The sequence below is a fragment of the Drosophila guanche genome, unplaced genomic scaffold (assembly GCF_900245975.1).
Source record: "Drosophila guanche unplaced genomic scaffold, DGUA_6, whole genome shotgun sequence".
NCBI classification, from domain to species: Eukaryota; Metazoa; Arthropoda; class Insecta; order Diptera; family Drosophilidae; genus Drosophila; species Drosophila guanche.
Window position 1 is genome coordinate 2332354 of NW_022995743.1, and position 19352 is coordinate 2351705.

Sequence of the window (19352 nt, forward strand, 5' to 3'; positions counted from 1 at the left end):
AGCCGTTAGATGAGGCAACCAACGCACGATTACCAGCTAAAATGTAAACTACATTTATGGCACTCGCTTCGAGGTAATAAACACAAAGTCGCTGGAGCGACTGCGACCAGCCTCCAGCTGGTTGAAACAAAAGCATAGCCTACTTTTGTGCGCGGCCTGCCTAGATTTTATCGCTGCTTGTGCCACATTAATGTTTACAAGTAGCTGGACAGGGAATGGCAATCCAACATGTTGACACGTTGTAAAATTACTCTACAAGCGCCTCAAGGAATATTGCAAGTAACTTTCTTGTTTGTTTAGTTTATGTCATAAATCTCCGACAATATTCCAAGTGCAGCAGCCAATCAAAATCTGTTTGATATGCTGCCAAAACAAATGTCTAAATCCTGGCAAATCTAAAGTTAATAAACGCAATGCACCCCACTCCCCAACCAATTCATTTGCAGTCAACCAAAAACTTGATTATCCAAGCGATTTACCAAGCAAAGGCAGGGAGGCTGAAGCGGTGTGCAGGTTGGAGTGGAGGAGCAGGAGCATCGTGGAGTAGAACTGTGTGCTTAATGAGCTCGGTGAAATGTGTGCTTAAAATTAACTTTTAGCTAGCAGCACAAACTGATGACAGAGAACTGTGTTTGCTGCTGTTGTCCCCTGGGTTGTCCTCGTTCTCCAGCTGTTGCGCTGCCAGACGGGACACGCTCATAATTACGCATACAATTTGGCAGGCAGGCAGAGAGCTTCACTTAGTAGTTGGCTGGAGAAAGAGCTACCAGACTTGCTTTAATAATTAAGATCCGGGCAAAATCAAGACATTCTTGAGAGCAACAAAACTTAGCCAGCGAAAGGCCATGAGACTTTTTTAAGCACCACAACGTGGGGTTGGTCGAGAGCAGAAGGCAAACGTTGTCGTGTCATCTGCAAGTGCAACCAGAGAGGGGACAGAGCAGAGTCAGGGTCAGGGTCAGGGTTCTAGGGGGGGGGGGGGGCTACTAAAAAACTAATTTCTCCCTTTGTTGAGCATAATTGTATGCAATTGTTTTGCAGATTGAATTGTAGAGTGTGAGCAGAGGCATCCGCACAATGACCCAAAACAATTCTCGCATTTTCATGCATTATTTTCGCCAGTTCCTGGAAACTCTCCCTTTATGAATGCAATTAAAATGCTTCTGCTGAGTGCGCACCACACGGCGTATGCGTGGTGTGCAATTCGCGGCTTAAGCGTTGGATAATTGGATTAATTAATGGCTTGAGGGCGCCGCGAGCATTTTCTCACCCCTCGCTGCACCTTGAGAAAAGTTCAATGGCGTTCAGCAGCCGCTGTAATGGGTTCTTCGACTGCGTAGAACACCGAAACCATTCCATTCCAATCCGATATTCACGTTTGTTTTTTTGTTTGGGTGCACTGAACGCGGCGAGGCAGCATATCGAACGGCAATTTCCATTCCATTTTGTACCCTTTTTTGCAGCTATCCGTTGCCCGTGCTCTATTCTGCCCTGCCTTTGACTCGCTCGCAATTTATTGCTCAACTCCACAGAGCACGGGCACGGGCAGCGCTCTATTTGGCTTGGAGCTAGAAAAAAAAACACCCATTCAGAGTGTGTAAGTTTTAATTTTATTTTCTCACTTCATTTGCGAGGGTTGTGGGTTGTGGGTTGTTTGGCCATGGCTTTTGCATACAATTTGCATAAGCAGCCGGTCGAGCGAGCAGTTTAAGCAACCTGTCCCGGGCAGGTTAATAAACGGGAGCTTCACGCTCCTTGGCTTAGACGTAGCCGTTTAAGGCCATCTTGCTCAAGTTTTTATGGCGCCTGGAATCGCACTGAGGCTGCCTGATGGGGCATGCCGCTCAGGTGTGACTCGAATTCTCGCTTGTCTGGCTGCTGATTATTTGCGAGCTTATTGCGTTAATGCGACGCTTATCGTTAAGGGGGGAATCGCATTAGCAGCGCTTAAAGAGAAGCCCAAAACGTCCTTGAAAGGACTCCCTATCCAACCCGCAGAATGTTTTTGTTTGACTAGTCCGTACCCCTGGCAAGCGGTAAGCAAATCCTGCATTTGACTGTTTCCTTGGCTTTGTTTGCGCATTCAATCAAGGTTGTCCCTGGCCCAGGCCCAGTGGCTATTTAATGTGCAAATATTAGCCAGAACTAGCAGCAGCAATCACTCCCCCGCCGCTGTCCTGGTCTAATACTGGCGTTGTCTTTGAGGGATGTTGTGAGCACTTATCTGTGACCCACTTGCAGCTTTACTTATTTATTTATAGGTGTTCCATTTGACTCGGAGCCATGCAAATTGATGGGAATTATTCATGCTACAGCCAAGGCAGGGACAAGAACGAAAGCCATGATTAAGTAGTTATTCGCTGGAACCTATTAACCTTGAAGCTCTCTTTCTGTCACTCTCCTGTCTCCAAATTTATTCTCACACATCCCATAGATTCCTGCTCCCTCCGTCTTGTTTTGTATTCAAGTTTGGCCATTGTCAACGTCCCTTCGCCGCTTCGGTAATAATAATGGACCGAGGGCTACGTGCCACTATCTGGCGCCGTGCGTGCCTTAAGCACCCATCCAGCAGCAGCAGCAGCAGCATCCAGCTCCAGTTTCAGCTCCTGCCATTGGGTTGGGCACGTGGAGGACTCTCTCTCTCTCTCTCTCTCGAACTGTCGCGCTTGATGCGCTTTTGATAACTTGTTTGAGTTTTGTTTGAGCCTCTTCTGTCTCGGCCTGACATCTTTGTTGCCGTCCGCTGTCGTCGCTGTCAACAGCCCCGCGCCGCGTGACTTTGCCACCAATTCTGTAGTCTCCTTTCTGTTTTGTGGCTCTGCTTGGATTACACCCACACTCGAGTTGGTTTAAATTAAAAAGCGTCCAGCAAACATGTTCCCTCAACTGCAGTGAACAATTCCTGCCATTGCCGAGGGCAGCCCCCTTTTTTTTATATATTTTACTTTCCCGCACAGGTGTTTTAGTTCCCAGGCGCTTTTATTATACGCCAAAGTCCTGGCTTTAACGGTGCGCGGAGCGCCCTTGAAAACAGCAAGTATAAAAAATGTATTTAAAATAAAAACAAGATTTTGCACTCAGCATGTGCTGGGGGAATAGTTTTAGCCAGGGATCTGTTAACTATTCGACAAATATGTGCCACTATCCCCAGAATCTATGCACCCAATTTTGTCTGCCAATTGCCGGCAGATCAGATTGGTGTCAATTTACGTAGTTTTTTGTTGGCCAATTTAATGGCATATTGAATGTCTCACATATACAGGAAGGGGCCTGGGCTATGCTATCAATGTTTGCGCCGAGGATTTTCTCCATAAATAATCCATTGGAACGTGTAACAAAAGTGCGTCACACACACACAAACTCTGTGGGCCCACATGGACAGTGGTTGGCCTTACATTGGCGGTTGGCGTGGCGTGGCGTGGCGTGGCGTGGCGTCTGCGTGGGTCTGTCGCCTGTTTTTTATGGCACCCTGGGGAAATGACGTACGACTATAAGCGTGTATGAATGCCAGTTTAATATACAAAACTTTGACAATATTGTCACACACTCACACTCACACTCACACTCACTCACCCTGGCAATCTCGCTCCAACAGCAGACGTGCAGCCAGACAAATGTGCGAATAAAACTGCTATTTTCGTACTGCTTGCGTCTATTATTAGACCCTATTGACAAAGTTATACGAACACACCAGTAACTAGCAATGATAAATAAACACTGAAGCTAAAGTGTTTTAGATACATATTTTGTGGGATGGAAACTCAATTTATTATGTAGAAATACCATCAAAGTAGGCAGCAAAATGAATGGAATCTTGAGCCTGTGACCCTGCTCTTGGTCATGCTTCGATAATTACTTGTCCAGCGCCCATCGTTGACGTCATTTGCATCTGATATTGGCAGTACTCAAAGTGAAATCAGAACAATTCGCAGATAAATCTAAAGGCTCTTTCTTTCGGCCTCACTTCGGTACCTTGCCCCACTCCGCGCACCTTGCCAAATAAAATCTCTCTTGCTTGGCGCGCTCTTCAAACGTTTTTATTTAAGTTCTGGCCATTGTTTTTATTTGCCTTTAATGGTGAAGGGCTGTGGAGTCCATCCCCCGGATCCCCTGAGTGGTAGCTTTAGTGGCGCTCTCTGTTTGCTTTAACATCGAGAAAAGTTTTGTTCTTCTTTTCAGTCGAGGCAGCCACTCATAAAGCAGTCTGAAGCCCTGCTTCTGGTTGCTTTTTGCTAGGTGCGAATTGGAAGGCGATGGGGCGGCAGGCCGCAAAAACTTTTTCTCCACTCTCCTCTCAGCTCCTTTTTGCAAGAAAAGGTCACTGAACAATTGACAAAGTCGCTTCTCCGCTTTCCTGGGTACTCCAGCAAAACGCCATTTAAAAAGTTTTACATAATAGTTAGGGCCCCGGCACTTGTCAAGTGCCCATTAGGCTAAAGATCTGGCCCACGGAAAAACAATGTCAGCCAGGCGGCGCTGTGGCTGCCTTGACCAGCGTTTTGATGCGAAAAATTCAATCAAAGCACGCTCAATTAGAAGTTGTCATTGAAACACTATGAACACTCATTAGGTTGAGTCTTGTAGCTCATAAGTTTGCTCATCCAAGGGGCTTTTGTACAGCTTCTGCCAATATCGCTATTTGTCAATTTTGCTAATGGATTTATCTCAGGATATCTGATTTAATTTGATGATACATTTGAGGTGTCGGACAAGAAGAAAAGTTTTGTATGACTTTGATTTAGTTTCTTTAAGAGGAATATTCATTAAAATTGGTTTGATATGTTGGATTTGAATTGCGCGGGTTATTTTAGCCATGTTTCAAACCAACGAATAGGGCTGCCAAGGACAAGTTATTTCGTTATCTGATTGCATAGTGTGCTAGCACAACGAGGTAGAAAAGCTTCGCTAAAATCATAATATAAGCACACATTATGTGCCACATTTGAGGAATTTCAAGAAAACACAATCACTTGCAATGCACTCACCTTTCCGCATTATTTTTCATCTTCCTTTTGCAATCTCCACTTTACATTTTGCTCTGCCTTCTACGCGCCATAACTGCAAGCAAACAACAAAGATGTAAGTGAGAGCAATTTCAGCAGCACTCGCCGAACGAGAGAGAGTGAGAAAGAGAGACTTATATGGAGCCAACGAATTCACGTAGGCTCTTCTCATATTCTTCTTTTCTACTCATTTTACATGAGAGAGTTAGAAAGGGAGCGCAATAGATTTGCCAAACAGAATCAGCGCACAAGGTCTCCAAGGAGGAGACTTTATTAGTGGAGAGAATGTTTCACTCACCTTGGCATGCCTTTTGCCTCGTCTTCTTTATGGTCAAACTGCTGCCTTCTCCTCCTGATCTTTTACAGTTATTTCGAAGTAATGATGGACCAGAGCTTGAGATTTCGGAAACGTTTTACGATACGAAACGACACAAGCACTGCACTTCATTTTCACAGACACTTCACATTCACACACTTTTCACATTTCCTCCTGCCATCTCCTTTTTTAGCGCCAACATCTGCCATTTTTGCTGCTGATTCGCCATTGGGGGATTAAACACTTCTTTTACTACACTTTCAGATTTTTCCAACTTATTGGCCATTTGATCTGCCATTTTTGCCGCCATTTTTTGCATATGCTTCGCCTTCGTAGAATTAACAATTTTATGCCAGGATTTTTTATATTTTCCACTGCACACAATACCTTCCTATTGATAATCACAATTTGCCTGGAGACATATTGGAACGAAAGCGCCGTCGAAGCCACGTAGACATTTTTGATCATCTTCTCTCCGCTTACTGCGTTAAATAGTTAGAAAGGGAACGCAATAGATTTGTAGACTTTCTGCAATTGCCTTTCGCACGCACCCACGCATGCAGCGCAAACCTCGTGATCGAAGGAAAAAATTGTGGGCTATACCACGGACATAACGGGACCTGGGGTGCTTCTCTGGCAGTTCGACTACTTTTTGACACTCTAAAACACTTGATGCACTGCACTTTCACATATTATAACTAAGTTCTGTAATTTTTGCCGCTGCTCCGTTTCTGCATTATGTTACTTTCTTCACTACACTTTCACATATTTCCACTTATACGCCATTGATCTGCCATTTTTGCCGCCATGTTTTGCCTCTGCTTCGATTTCGTAGAATTAACACTTTTTTGCCAGGATTTTGTGTATTTTCCACTGCACTACACTAACACAATATTTTCCGATTGAATTTTCACAATTTTCCCGCTTTTCCGACCCGAACCGGTAAAAACACCGCGTGACCGTGACCGCGGCATTATCGATCAAATATATGGTGGATACTTTGCATGTGATATATTTTGGTAATAGTATTGTGTGGTATCGGTACTTTTGTGCGATAAGCGGAACATGGCGGGGTGATTTTCAAAATAACAAAATACGGACTCTGCCATATCAAGCCATTGAAACCATGGAACGACACGATCGGACCACAAATTAAGGTTTAAAGAAATTGTGAGAGAATAAGAGGAGAAACAACACAATCTACGCAAAGGCATCGTGCACAAATCATGTCCACACACAAATGTGCTCTCAAGAGTTTTCTTTTAACTTTTTGGTTTCAACCTTTTGTGCCATCGATAAAATAAATATATGTCATGAAAACAAACCAATCCTGTAGAGAATTGAATGATGATTCGAGTAAAATTACAGTTTAAGAGCTGAGACTCCTAACTAGATAGTAATATAAAAGAGAAGATCAAAGTCGTGGAAAATGATCTACGGTATATTTACAGTATATTTTGAAATGAAAGGGTATATTTCGGTATATTACCCAGGGCTGGTCCGATCGTGTCGTTCCATGCTTTCTATGGCTTGATATGGCAGAGTCCGTATTTTCTTAATTTGAAAATCACCCCGCCATGTTCCGCTTATCGCACAAAAGTACCGATACCCACAATACATTACCAACAAATATATCACATGCAAAGTATCCACCAAATATCTTCAGCGATGTATTGCCACATCGATATTTATTAAAAATCCATAAGAAAAACAGTGCAAAACTGTTAAAAATTTTAACTGTTCTATAATTGCAAACGCAGTGCCGTTTCAATTGCCACAACAATACGATAATAATGTTGGTCAACGAAGCTAGACAAGTATTGAGCCGTGCCAGCTCCCTGGCAGCACGTCACCAGGTAAGCAAAGGATGGGCGATGGCAAAGGCTCCTGGCCGTCGGGCGGCTTTTCGGCCAGTGCCGTTATATAAGGCGGGCCAAAACTGCTTGGGGTACAGATAAAACCCTATAAAAGTCATAACAAATGCGTCGCAGATGAAAAAATGTAGAAGAACATTTTGCGATTATGTAAACGCGATTGCAGCCAGCAAATTGGATAAAATCGTTAATGGCGTGACTCTACAGCTGACAGCCACACACACAGGCAGACACAAATGAGCACTTATATTATTTACCGTAACTCTTACAGCTGCGCGCCATCAGCAATGGCACTGCCCAGCTGGATCAACAGGCCCAGCCCAAGGAGGCCAAGGAGCCGCAGATTAAGAAGTTCGAAATCTACCGCTGGAGCCCGGACAATGCTGGCGAGAAGCCGCACATGCAGACGTACGAGATCAATCTGCGCGACTGCGGACCCATGGTGCTGGATGCACTCATCAAGATCAAGAACGAAATGGACCCAACACTGACGTTCCGTCGGTCGTGCCGAGAGGGCATTTGCGGCTCCTGCGCCATGAACATTGGCGGCACCAACACGTTGGCGTGCATCAGCAAGATCGACACGAACACGTCCAAGTCGCTGAAGGTGTACCCGCTGCCGCACATGTATGTGGTGCGGGATCTGGTGCCGGACATGAACAACTTCTACGAGCAGTACAGGAACATTCAGCCCTGGCTGCAGCGCAAGTAAGTGCCGGAGAAATCATCCACATGGAGCCACAAAAATCAACTTTATCCCTTCCATAGAAACGAAGCTGGCGAGAAGAAGGGCCGCGCCCAGTACCTGCAGTCCGTGGAGGATCGCTCCAAGCTGGATGGCCTGTACGAGTGCATTCTGTGCGCCTGCTGCTCCACCTCTTGCCCATCGTACTGGTGGAATGCCGAGAAGTATTTGGGCCCCGCTGTGCTCATGCAGGCCTACCGCTGGATCATCGATTCGCGTGACGAGAACTCGGCCGAGCGTCTCAGCAAGCTAAAGGATCCCTTCAGCGTCTATCGCTGTCACACGATCATGAACTGCACGCGCACCTGTCCCAAGGGTCTCAATCCAGGCCGTGCCATTGCAGAGATCAAGAAGCTGCTGGCGGGTATCGCCTCCAAGCCGGAGCCCAAGCTGGAGACAGCGGCGCTGCACAAGTAGAGCGAAGTTTCTTCTGGTCCTCTTTTGTTTGTGCCCCAAAGGGATATCCTTCACCCAATTTGCTTACAATGTTTTAATTTATATAAGCTTAAAGTAAACCAAACCTAAATATGTCAAAGGGAAACGTTGTGTAACGCAAACAAAATAAATAAATAGATAATTGTGTAGCCACTCAAGCGTCTGCCTCACTCATCCACATCTTCGGGCGTATAAAAGTCTTGAGTCACGGGAATGACACGATCGTTGGTCTCATCATCCTCCTCGTCATGACTGTCCGTGTCCTCGCTGTCATCGTTGGCTGTAGGGAGAGGAAAGAAAAGAGTCAGGAGACTGCCGCTTAAACGACTGCCATTTCCACTCACCATCTTCATCATCCGTCTCGATGCCCGGTATTGTCAGCATCTTGCCCAATGGCTGCAGGTCTGTGCCCGCAGTTTTGAGGGACTCGCGCTGCAAGTGGAACACCAAAATGATTGCAAATAATGAACCAAAATGGTGTCGCAGAGTGACTTACCCAATTGCTGCGCTCATCCTCGTAGCGTCTGGTCTGTGCCTCCTCGCTAACAGACGCGGGCGCCATGTCCAGCCAATAGCGATTGGCCACAGAGACCTTAAGGCTGGGAAAGAATGGTATCATTGGCATACTTAGGAATTTTCGGCTGTTGTCTGTCAGAAATGCAATTTCCACTTTTTGTTATTGTTTGGATGGACGCCTGCTGGACGATATGGCAACGCCACGCAGCGACTCACGGGTATCGAATAGGTATCGCCGAGGTATCGCAACCAGAATGGACCAAAAACAAAGGAAATTTGAATAAATATTTGTGTGAATTTGTTTATTTATCTATACAGAAGCTATAAAAAGGGACGACCGCGTGATGCAGCTGAAAGCATCATCATCAGTGCATATTTATTGGTAGTAGAGTTCCAGATTCATGCCATCGTGGATTTCGTCTGCGGAAAATATAATAAAAATCATTTAAAATATTGCCACAGCTAGCTGATAATTCAATGACATACAATCAGATAGGCGAATGGGATCCTTGTAGATGGTATACCACTTCTTCAGAACAATCTTCTCGTGTTTTGTGCCCGTCTGTGCCGCTATAAGTTTCTTCAGATCTCCGACGGTGTCGTCCGGGTTGCACTTGACGCGCACCTGCGTGATAAACGTGTAATTAGGCGCAGGAAATCGTTATAAGTGCACAACTATTAGTTACCTTCTTGCCCAGTCGATCGTTGCAAGTTATTTCTATCATTTTGGTCTATAACAAATAAAAACCACAATAATATAAGTACTTTGTGTTAGGGATGTGATAGATATATCGATAGCAACTATTTATGCTTCGATAATGACAAGTGTCGATATTTTGGTGCGATCAACGAAATTCATTCCGTTGTTAATTTATATTTAATTGGAAATGTAATTTTCAATATCATTTTACAATGTCGCTGATTGAGTGTAAGACTTATCTTCGTGCCTTCCCCATTGACCTATTGAATGAACTTTATGATTTCCTCAATCATTTTGGGCAGCGACTTGACAATAAGGAGCAGTCCATTGATCTGATCATAACATCTGCTTATGGCTTATTGTTTTTATTGTTCAAATTGAATACAACAGATGCGCGACCTTTGTTGTGTTTTTTATTTGCATTATAGGTATTCGATTTTTTGTCCATGCTTGAAAAGGTTAATTCTCTCTGATTCCGCGTACAACTACATATAAAACCCAGATGTTCAATCCTCGGCAGAAATACACGAAAATGCCTCGCTCCAACTCCAGTTCTGTTTTGCTCCTGCTGTCGCTGGTGGCGCTGATGACGCTGTTGCCTTTCGCCGCCCAAGCCCAGATGGTGCCACGCGGTCATTGCAGGCCCTTACTCCTGCGCGTTCCAGCAGGTGCCCAGGTCTGCGAGCGACAGTGCTACTCGCCCGGCATCCCACCATACATCTGCCGACGAATGCCTCTAACCACTGATGTCCGCATCTGCAGCGGGATCTGCTGTCGCTCCGGCCCCTATTGCATGCAGTTGCTGCGAACCTAATTGGATTATTTATTTCACTTACCAATTGATTAGAAAATATAAAGATACATACATATATCTTAATCACTCCCCTTCATTTCACATGCAATATATATTTCTGTTGCTTATTATTTTGAACTGAACTCTATCGATAGTCATCTACCGATATCACTACCCATCGATGGTAAGCTAAAAACCATTCGATGTATCGTTGCTGCTACCGATGGTTTTGCCCCTGTTCAGTTCCTCATTCGGGTGTCATTTGTGTTATTCTAAAAACATAGCAGCCCTGGCAAGTAGCTGAAAATTATTATTAAACAATAAATCCCATAAACTCACACAGTGCGAGATAAAGTGTACGTGTAAAATGTAAGTCCCCAATAAAGCGAAGTTATGCTGAGCACAAGTTAAAATTGTATACGAGTGTGTGTGGCGTGTGTGTGTGGCTGTGTGCGTGCTTCCGTTTTTTTTCAGCCAAGCCGCCGCTGTCGACGCCGCTGGCAGTGACGCAGCTGCGGAAAACTTGTTTGGGTTTTTCATTTCAACGATATATTTACCCGTCTGCGTGTGGCTGGCTGTGGAATGTATTTTTGGTCAATTTATATTGATTATTTCGCCTGCTTGGCAACCTGTACCCCCACTTTCCATTTTATGTTTTGTGAAATGTTGCCGCTCTCTTGGCGAACACCGCACTCCACGGCCACTAGCAAGCAGCAGCAGCGAGCAATTCGCAAGTCGAAATGGCTCTTGCTCTATTTTTAGACACAATCTTTGTGGCAGCCCCCAGCCTGCTTGGCGTACCTCCTCCTTCCCATTGCATTCTAATTAAAAACCAGACACTGCGCTCATTTCAACACGCACTGCATTGCATAATTTAGTGTAAAATGCCTGAACCCATTCCCCTACCATCGAAAAACCACTCGAGCATAAGAAGTAAAGTAACAATAAAGTAGTTTGTCAAATATTTCGTCATAATGAGGAGAAATCCGTTGTGCTGTGGGTCTGGTCTCTCTGTCTGTCCAATTGTAAACAACCCACGCCTAGATTTACACAGACACACACACAAGTACCGTTTTAATGTTTATTTTCCATTTTACCATTCCATTCCAACCTTCAGCATTCGGCCCTAAAAACATACGAGGCAGCAGCAGAATCTAATCATCATGAGCGATGATACGTACCAGATAGAGACGCGCCGGCGTTCGCGTTCCAAGACCCCATTCCTACGTTCCAGCTGCGATCATGAGAATTGCGAGCACGCCGGCGAGGAGGGGCATGTGCATCATCAGAAGAAGAAGTCCGCACAGGCACCCAATGTGCAGTGAGTATGAAAGGGTGGAAGGGCTTCCCAAAAATAGAAACAATTACAACATTTGCTTATCACTCAACATGCCATTTGCTATCAGAGGGGGTTTAGAATTCTCCAAATGGAGTTCCAGGCGGCATGTGGGCAGTGCACGCGAGTTAAAACCAGCGTCACAATCAAAGCAGCAATAACCCCCTCCGTGCAGTGGTGTCGGTGTCGCTGTCTACTTTTGTGTTTGTGTTTTTGTTCGCGGCGACGGCGGCCATGACGTCATCTGCTTGTTATTCACACTCGACGCGAAATTTAATTTCGTAGCGGCCAAAGCAGGCAAATGAAAACGAAGGCAAATCCACATGTACACACACACATGCAGGCTTGACTCTCTCTGTGTGTGTGTGTGTTTGTTTGTGTTTCGCCGTTCAGGGTGTGTGCGGCTCTGTGGCTTTGGCGCGCATTTTGACCAAACAGTTAATGAAATCAAATATTAAACTTTGTCGACGTTTCGTTGATGACGACATCTGGCAGAGCATAGCAACAACAACAACTTGCTCCAGCTCAAGGTGAATTTACGTAATGTCACCACAGGGAAGTCTCGCTAGCTCTATCCCTTTCTAGCGCTCGGCGCTCAGTGCGTGGTGAATAGGTTCGTCACCTTGTAAGCAAACTCACCTTGCTCTGGCTTTGATTTTGACGTTTTAGACACAGAAAAAAACGAGCAAGCATTGACAAAACTGAAGGTCAGCGCAGCACATGGGAATATTATTTTATTGTTTTTTTTTTGTAATAAACCAAAATCCTCACTCATTCTTGCAGAACAATCATCGAGGAAAGCAGCGTCGTGGTGGAGTCTAGCATCGGCAAGAAGAAACGCAGCAAAGCATTTGCCCAAATGACCTCGGACTTTTCGGTCGATGACATTCAACCGGAGACGAAGCGTAAACAAAGTTCGACCACCACCACAACGGTCACATCAACGGTTAGCAGCATGAGAATGGGCGGCGCCACATCAACGCCACACAACAAGGTGCAGCTGGAGACGAAACAAAATGTGCTGAACACCGCCCAGGAGCAGCTAAACAACAGCAAGCGATCGAATGGCCTCAACAGATCGGGAAATCCCAACGATTACTTGGCCTACATTGAGTACAAGAATGCGGGAGAGTACTGGAAGTGAGTATAGTATTTTCCATAAAGATTTTCTGTTGCTAAAACTCTTCTCCTTTGGCAGCAATACACCCAAAACGGATTACACATACTCAGAGCTGTCGCCACATCGCCGCCACTTGGCGCCCGGTGTTGTGGCCATGCCCAATATGTCGCGTCGCAGCCTGGGCAATCATGATGAACGCGTCAACTTTATGATCCAGCAGAATCCCGACCAGGAGGAGCTCATACGCAGGCGCTACCAATCGAGAACCACGCAGCAGTACGTCAACTACGACTCCGGCGACGAACTGGACGCCACAATGTTTGGACAGCAAAAGAAGCAGAGCTTCTGGCTGGTGCGTCTCATTCAGGTTGTGCTGAGCACCGTCACCACCATGTGGACACGCGTGACGAACATTTCGGCCACCGAGACGAGCGCATATCAAACGTACTACGCCAGGCAGCAGAGGCAACAGGAACGCAGTCTCCTGGGACGCTGCGTACATGCCATCGGGGACAGTTTGTCGCGCGTGTTGCGCTACGTTTATTTGTTCATTGGCTCTGTGCTGAGTGTGGACACGTGGCTGCTGAGATCTACGAATGCGGAGAACAAGTCCAAGAAGCGTTTTCTGCTGCTGCTGTTGATCTTGCTGCCGCTGCTGCTGCTGACGGGTGAGTAGGAGGAGGAGGAGGCTATAGAGTAAAATATATGTGAACGTGCGCCCCAGACCTTGAATTGGGTTGACAGCCAGTGGGCATAGTCGTCGACCCTCGGCTGGTTTTATTTATAGCTTTTGCTTCTGCCCTGGTCTGCGGGCCACGTGCATACATATTTGACTCAAAGACAGCGACCAGAAATGCCTAATGTTCGCTTTGTTCGCTCCCCTTTTTGCAGGTCTGTTCTATTATCTTCATCCCAATGAGACTTTCCCACCCAAATCCCTGTCCGATTACACCTTCACCTTCACCCTGCCCGAATTGCCCAAGCTAAATGTCGGCGAATATGTCAATCAGGCTCAGTACGAAACGTTGCGCGCCCAGGCCGCCGAACAGGCTGTGCGCGTGCGTGACTGGGCCGATGATTATTTGCTATATTTGAAAACTATCGGCCAGAATGTCGTGGCACGCGGCAGGCAATTACTTCAGTCCGATGATCAGGTGTATTATGAGCGTATTTAGAGCAGACCTTGAGCGGCTGTCGTTCCGTTTTCTTTTTGAGTTGCTGCAGCAGCTGCTCAGCTGAGGCAATGCGGTCCGTTGCAAAATCAACACAATTTTCTCAATAAAAAGATGAACGTTGAATTGAGGGTGTATTGTTGCGTTCATAGACAGGACCAGGAGGAGGAGTGCCAGTGCCAGCTCTCTCACTCCCTGTGCTTCGGCTGCCACAGGCACTCCTCCTCCTGGTACTGCTCTATAAACGCAGTAAGCCATTTCCGCGAATATGGCGCGAATAATTCAACGTTCATCTTTTAATTGGGAAAATGTTGTTGATTTTTGCAAGTGTACTGCTTTTTTTTTTCCTCTCTTTGCTCCTTACTTTATGAACAATTGAAGTACAAATTTAAAAAGCATTTGATTCGTTTTTATTATTCTTCGTCAGTCTGCTTCGTCCACAAAAAGTGCCATTTATTTTGTTCGTTGTTGAATACGCTCATAAAAGCACTCCCCACACACACAAACGACATGACTAACCCACCACACAAACTCCCCACACACTTTACACCTCAAACCTCAAACCCCAAACCCAACCAAATGCAACTATCACAGGCTTGATGGAAGAAGGATAGAGATTTACATTAATTCATGACCCAAAAAATGTAATTTTGTTCACTGTTTTTGTGCGTTTTTTGTAAGCGTCTTTTGTACAAACAAAAAAAGAAGAATAAAATGGAAAAAAAAACATTTAAAATTCAAGTAAAAAGCAGAACAAATCGTTTCGTTTTATTTGCCATTTGTGAGGGAGTCAGTCGCGCGTGCGACGAAAATGGTAAGTAGAATAATAATGACAAGAGCAATATTAGTTGGCCAGAATCGAACTCTATCCTTCTGCATTTCTGCTGCGTGTGTGTTGTGTGTGGCATTAACCCCCCACCCCCCCCCAAAGAACAGTCCAAGCCTGCCCCCCCCTGTCCTAGCTAACCAGAAGTTGTGGGCGGGAAATGTAGAAGGACTCTGATTGCCAACTAATAATGCCTTGTTTTTCGTTCTTGTTTCATCTTTCGACCAGCCTGGTCGCTGTTGCAGGGGGAACAGCAGCTGGGCTACGTGCAACGTGTTCAGGCGCTGCTGCCACTGCCTCTAACGCTGCTGGCCACTTGGCGTGGGCAGCTGTCGAGCGCCACAGCCACGCTGAAGTCTGTGCTGCAGCTGCCTGTAGCTGCAGATGAGCCCGCTGCCATCAAGTCCAACCTGGCGGGCATTGAACAGAGCATCAAGAGCGCCCTGACCGCCGAGGAGTACGAGAATATTTTGAATCACATCAACAGCTATGTGCAGCAGCTGGTGGAGCTGAAACTGCAGCAACAGGGGCAGATCCATGCGCAGCGGGAGCAGCAATTGTCTCCTCAACAAGTGCAGTTTATTGTGCAGCTAATGAAAGAGAACCTAAAGGAATTCTCTGCCAAAGCAACGCTCAGCGAGCAGGAGCTGAGTGACTTAGCCTCCAAGCTGAAACTACAACTGCAAAGCTCTGGCGACTGGCAGACCGAGGCGCGGCTATCCACAGCTAACCTGGAAGAGATCACGCGACTGATCAAGACTGAGGTAAACCATCACGAATCCCACTATACGCTGCTGTTGGAGCGAATCGATTTGGGCGCTTTGCTGGAACGCATTTTGGGCGCACCCAAGGTGAGGGAATTCGTTGATGAACGCATCAGTTTGGCCCTACAGCAGCAGGAACAACTCAAGGAAGGCTCCGGCGCGCAGCCCACTGAGCACCAAATCGAACAGCTGAACAAGGAAATTGCCTTCATCAAGCTGGCGCTGTCCGACAACCACGCGGTGAACGTGAATCTCCAGCAATCACTCAGCAGTTTGCAGCTCGGCCAGGAGGATCTGTTGGTGCGCATGCAGCAGCATGAACTGGCCAACGATCAGCGTTTCAGTGGCCTGCTGGCTGAGATTGAGTCCAAGTTGGCAGCGTTGAATGACTCGCAGTTTGCGTTGCTCAACAAACAGATAAAACTTTCACTTGTGGAGATTCTGGGCTTCAAGCAGTCGTCGACTGGTGACAAGGAGCTGCAGCTGGACGACAACGAGCTGCAGCACTGGGTGCGCAGTGTCTTCGTGGCAAAGGACTATCTGGAGCAGCAGCTACTCCAGCTGAATGAGCGCACAAATAACAACATTCGCGACGAGATTGAACGCTCCAGCAGCGTGCTAATGAGCGACATAAGTGAGCGGCTGAAGCGGGAGATTCTGCTGGCCGTCGAGGCCAAACACAATGCGAGCAGCATAGAGCTGAAGGCGGAAGTCGGTGAAGAGGCTGTGCGGCAGATAGTCAAGTCCGTGCTGGCTACGTACGATGCCGACAAGACGGGCCTTGTGGACTTTGCGCTGGAGTCGGCAGGTGGCCAAATACTCTCCACACGCTGCACTGAAAGTTATCAAACAAAAACCGCACAAATATCGGTATTTGGCATCCCACTGTGGTATCCCACGAACACCCCACGCGTTGCCATCTCCCCCAATGTGCAGCCGGGCGAGTGCTGGGCCTTTCAGGGCTTTCCCGGCTTTCTAGGCAAGTCGCAGCATTCCTTCCGTTCCAAATGTAGCAAAAATTAAGCCTTATTATTGCAGTTTTGAAGCTCAACTCTTTGGTTTATGTCACTGGCTTCACGCTGGAGCACATACCCAAGAGCCTGTCCCCCACGGGACGCATTGACTCGGCGCCGCGCAACTTTACGGTTTGGGTAAGTGAAGAAATTCCATTTTGGAGCTTGATTTTTGACTCTTTTTCTTTGCCTTTGTCCCAGGGCCTGGAGCACGAGAAGGACCAGGAGCCCGTGCTGTTTGGGGAGTACGAGTATCTGGATAATGGCGCCTCACTGCAGTACTTTGCGCTGCAGAATGTGGACATACAGCGGCCCTACGAGATTGTTGAGCTGCGCATTGAGACAAATCATGGGCAGCCGACGTACACGTGCCTGTACAGGTTTCGAGTGCATGGCAAGCCGTCAGCGACTTAAGTTGAAGTCCAACCCAACGCAATTGAAATTTTCCACAGTCCAGGCTCCCCAAGCACCCAGTTTCCCAACCTCTACCCAGTCCCAACTCCCCACTCTCCCAATTTCGCAACCTCTTTCCAGTCCAGACTCCCACCACTCTAGTGACCTAAGTTCAGTCAGTTGTACATAATGTCGTGTGCCTTAAGAAGGAGCAACAACAAACTCTACACCATATATCGCCGCGAGGGCGTGGAGCAACCCTCTTTACTTATGCTATATGTTAGGCTATAGGCTGTAAGTGTTTTTGTATCATATCATAGTTGGATGAGTGTTTTGTACATATCTTAGATGATTAAGTAGTACCCCACCCCACAGGCAAATGTCCAATAATATTTATTTCAGCTCTACTTAGAATGCATCGTGTCAGCTGCAGTTCCTCACCGAATAACAGTTTTAAGCTTAGAAATATTTCTAACATGTTGGCCATTTTGAAAATCGTTTTAAGGTACACCCAGAGTCAAGGCACACAAAAGCCGCACGAAACTTGCTATAAATGATTAAGTTAAGCTAACAGTAAGTTATAGATGCTAAAGAGAGTGTGGAATGCACACAATGGAAAGCGCACTTAAAGCTACCTAAAGCCAGTTTCTATTCAGTTTCTAGTTATGTTTAGGGAGTCCAACACACTTCAAGACCAGTTTCTAGTTCAGTTTAGGGAGCAGATGCACTGCAAATTCACTTTTTAGTTACATTTAAAGAGCCAATCTCGTTCAAGTCCACCTTCTAGCTAAGTTTAAAGAGCCAATACAGTTTCTAACCAGTTGCTAGTTAAGTTTAAAGAGCCCACTACACTACAAGTCCAGTTTCTAGTTAAGTTTAAATAACAAATCCACTTTAATCCACTTTCTAGTTAAGTTTAAAGAGCCGAGAACCCAAAAATAGTTGATAGTTGTACCCGAAAAAAACTCTTACCGTTGCTATATCTATGTCTAACCCGTTTATGCTTGTAAGTTCACTTAATTGGCATAGTTTTATCCGCATGCCACTCTCTTTCTTTCCTACTATTTTTTACAATAAACGCATTGAAAGCATTAATTGCAACGCGTTATCTTAGTGGGAAGAGGGTAGGGCAGGGCAACAGGAATGAATGGCTGTCAAAGCCATTAGCAGTCAAGTAATTAGCAGCAGTTAAATTTGTTTTTTTTTGCAGGTACAACAAACAAAGAAGAGCGAGCAAGAGCGTTTAAAAAAATGATGGAAATTCCAGCTACAGAGTGCACAAAAAACCTGCTGCTGCAGCGAGCTCTGTATTTATATATTTAACTAGCATTAGGCATAATTATTCTGCAACTTCCTGATCTTTCTGCTCTTTACAGTTCCACGGACTGAAAGCATTTTTCATTTATTTTTCATTTATTAATTACACACACAATCCCTGCAGCGCTCTTCCTGCCTTCAATGGCACAATTATACACAAGTTGGGAATATTTATGTGATTGATGCCAACTGATTGCCGCTTTGGCTCTTGAATAAGTTGTCAAGCTGTCATATAAATTGCAATTTGAGAGCGAGTCACAGAGCTTCCATGTCAAAGGAACTTACATTTGAGACATAAACGAAGCCTTGCACTTAATTAAAGGACACCCGCAAGGCAGGCAGCAAAGACAGAGAGAGACTGATGGAGGAGGGAGAGACATCACTTCGCTTGGCCTGGCTTGTGTCTCATTTTGGCCAAAATATGCACGTGGCTGAAATTGCAGCAAGTCGGCAAATGTTTCAGATTCCACGGCTAAAGGATAAAGGGCTCTGGGGTCTGTGCCTTTGTGTTTATGCCTCTAAATTACAGGCATTGCTCACGTGCTTGACGTAATTACAGAGAGACAGGCAGACACAGCCACACGCACTTCTGTGTGTGTTTTAATGGCGAGCAGCACCTGCTGAAAAATTTCAATTTAGTTTTGGGGCACACAAAAAAAAGGAGCCAGGTGCCACGTTTTAATTTGCTTACACAAATCTTTGCCAGTCAGTTATTTGACTTGCCAACCCCGAAAGGCATACAGAGAACAAAAAAAAAATAAATGGAAACAAACTCTGAGGACTGGCAAAAGTTTGGCTGCGAGTGTGTAACAATTAAACTGCAGCTAAAAATAGTGACTAATGAGAAAAGTTTCACACAAAAAGGCTGTAAAAAAGGCAACTCCAGTCTACCCTCAGAGGCGGCGCGGCGTCCGTGAAGTGTTTAAGTTTTGCAGCAACTTTTGGTATTGAATTCCGCTGGCGTGTCGGTGGCGGGGCACCTCATCATGCCACGGCCATAAAGAGCGAGACAATAAAAACTCTAGCCAT

The 19352-nt window shown here is 45.9% G+C and overlaps 6 protein-coding genes across 9 annotated transcripts in view; 3 read left to right on the top strand and 3 right to left on the bottom strand.

The window, feature by feature from the left end:
- Positions 1–5485, bottom strand: part of LOC117578439 (rap guanine nucleotide exchange factor 4) — a 39961-nt gene extending 34476 nt beyond the window's left edge. The window contains exons 1-2 of the mRNA XM_034263954.1: positions 5302–5485; positions 4986–5058 (exon numbers count right to left, since the gene is read on the bottom strand). The gene's annotated coding sequence lies outside the window, so the exon portion shown is untranslated. The remainder of the gene's footprint in view (positions 1–4985; positions 5059–5301) is intronic.
- Positions 5486–7003: 1518 nt separating this feature from the next.
- LOC117578459 (succinate dehydrogenase [ubiquinone] iron-sulfur subunit, mitochondrial) lies at positions 7004–8531 on the top strand. The gene is made up of 3 exons (XM_034263990.1): positions 7004–7175; positions 7465–7901; positions 7962–8531. Exons 1-3 carry the CDS (start codon positions 7113–7115, stop codon positions 8353–8355), a joined length of 894 nt encoding a protein of 297 aa, XP_034119881.1. The 5' UTR covers positions 7004–7112; the 3' UTR covers positions 8356–8531.
- Positions 8414–11999, bottom strand: LOC117578489 (anaphase-promoting complex subunit 15A). 2 transcript variants are annotated; one of them, XM_034264022.1, is made up of 4 exons: positions 11985–11999; positions 8870–9021; positions 8718–8805; positions 8414–8653 (listed from the first exon to the last, which is right to left on the bottom strand). In XM_034264022.1, exons 2-4 carry the CDS (start codon positions 8996–8998, stop codon positions 8541–8543), a joined length of 330 nt encoding a protein of 109 aa, XP_034119913.1. In that variant the 5' UTR covers positions 8999–9021; positions 11985–11999; the 3' UTR covers positions 8414–8540. The 2 variants fall into 2 exon arrangements, with proteins under 2 accessions (XP_034119913.1, XP_034119914.1); XM_034264023.1 differs by lacking the exon at positions 11985–11999 and having other exon boundaries at positions 8870–9070.
- On the bottom strand, positions 9165–9685 carry LOC117578492 (ubiquitin-like protein 5). Its single transcript, XM_034264025.1, has 3 exons — positions 9576–9685; positions 9376–9514; positions 9165–9309 (listed from the first exon to the last, which is right to left on the bottom strand). The coding sequence occupies exons 1-3, from the start codon at positions 9612–9614 to the stop codon at positions 9266–9268; spliced, it is 222 nt and encodes a 73-aa protein (XP_034119916.1). The 5' UTR covers positions 9615–9685; the 3' UTR covers positions 9165–9265.
- On the top strand, positions 10092–10466 carry LOC117578491. Its single transcript, XM_034264024.1, has one exon. The coding sequence runs from the start codon at positions 10092–10094 to the stop codon at positions 10401–10403; it is 312 nt and encodes a 103-aa protein (XP_034119915.1). The 3' UTR covers positions 10404–10466.
- Positions 10596–18078, top strand: LOC117578440. Of its 3 annotated transcripts, XM_034263959.1 has the most exons (7): positions 10596–10751; positions 11500–11703; positions 12502–12858; positions 12917–13506; positions 15065–16579; positions 16639–16751; positions 16815–18075. In XM_034263959.1, the coding sequence occupies exons 2-7, from the start codon at positions 11546–11548 to the stop codon at positions 17025–17027; spliced, it is 2946 nt and encodes a 981-aa protein (XP_034119850.1). In that variant the 5' UTR covers positions 10596–10751; positions 11500–11545; the 3' UTR covers positions 17028–18075. The 3 variants fall into 3 exon arrangements, with proteins under 3 accessions (XP_034119850.1, XP_034119852.1, XP_034119851.1); XM_034263960.1 differs by lacking the exons at positions 10596–10751; positions 11500–11703 and adding an exon at positions 12405–12425 and having other exon boundaries at positions 16815–18078; XM_034263961.1 differs by lacking the exons at positions 15065–16579; positions 16639–16751; positions 16815–18075 and adding an exon at positions 13730–14579 and having other exon boundaries at positions 10628–10751.
- The last annotated feature ends 1274 nt before the right edge of the window (positions 18079–19352 follow it).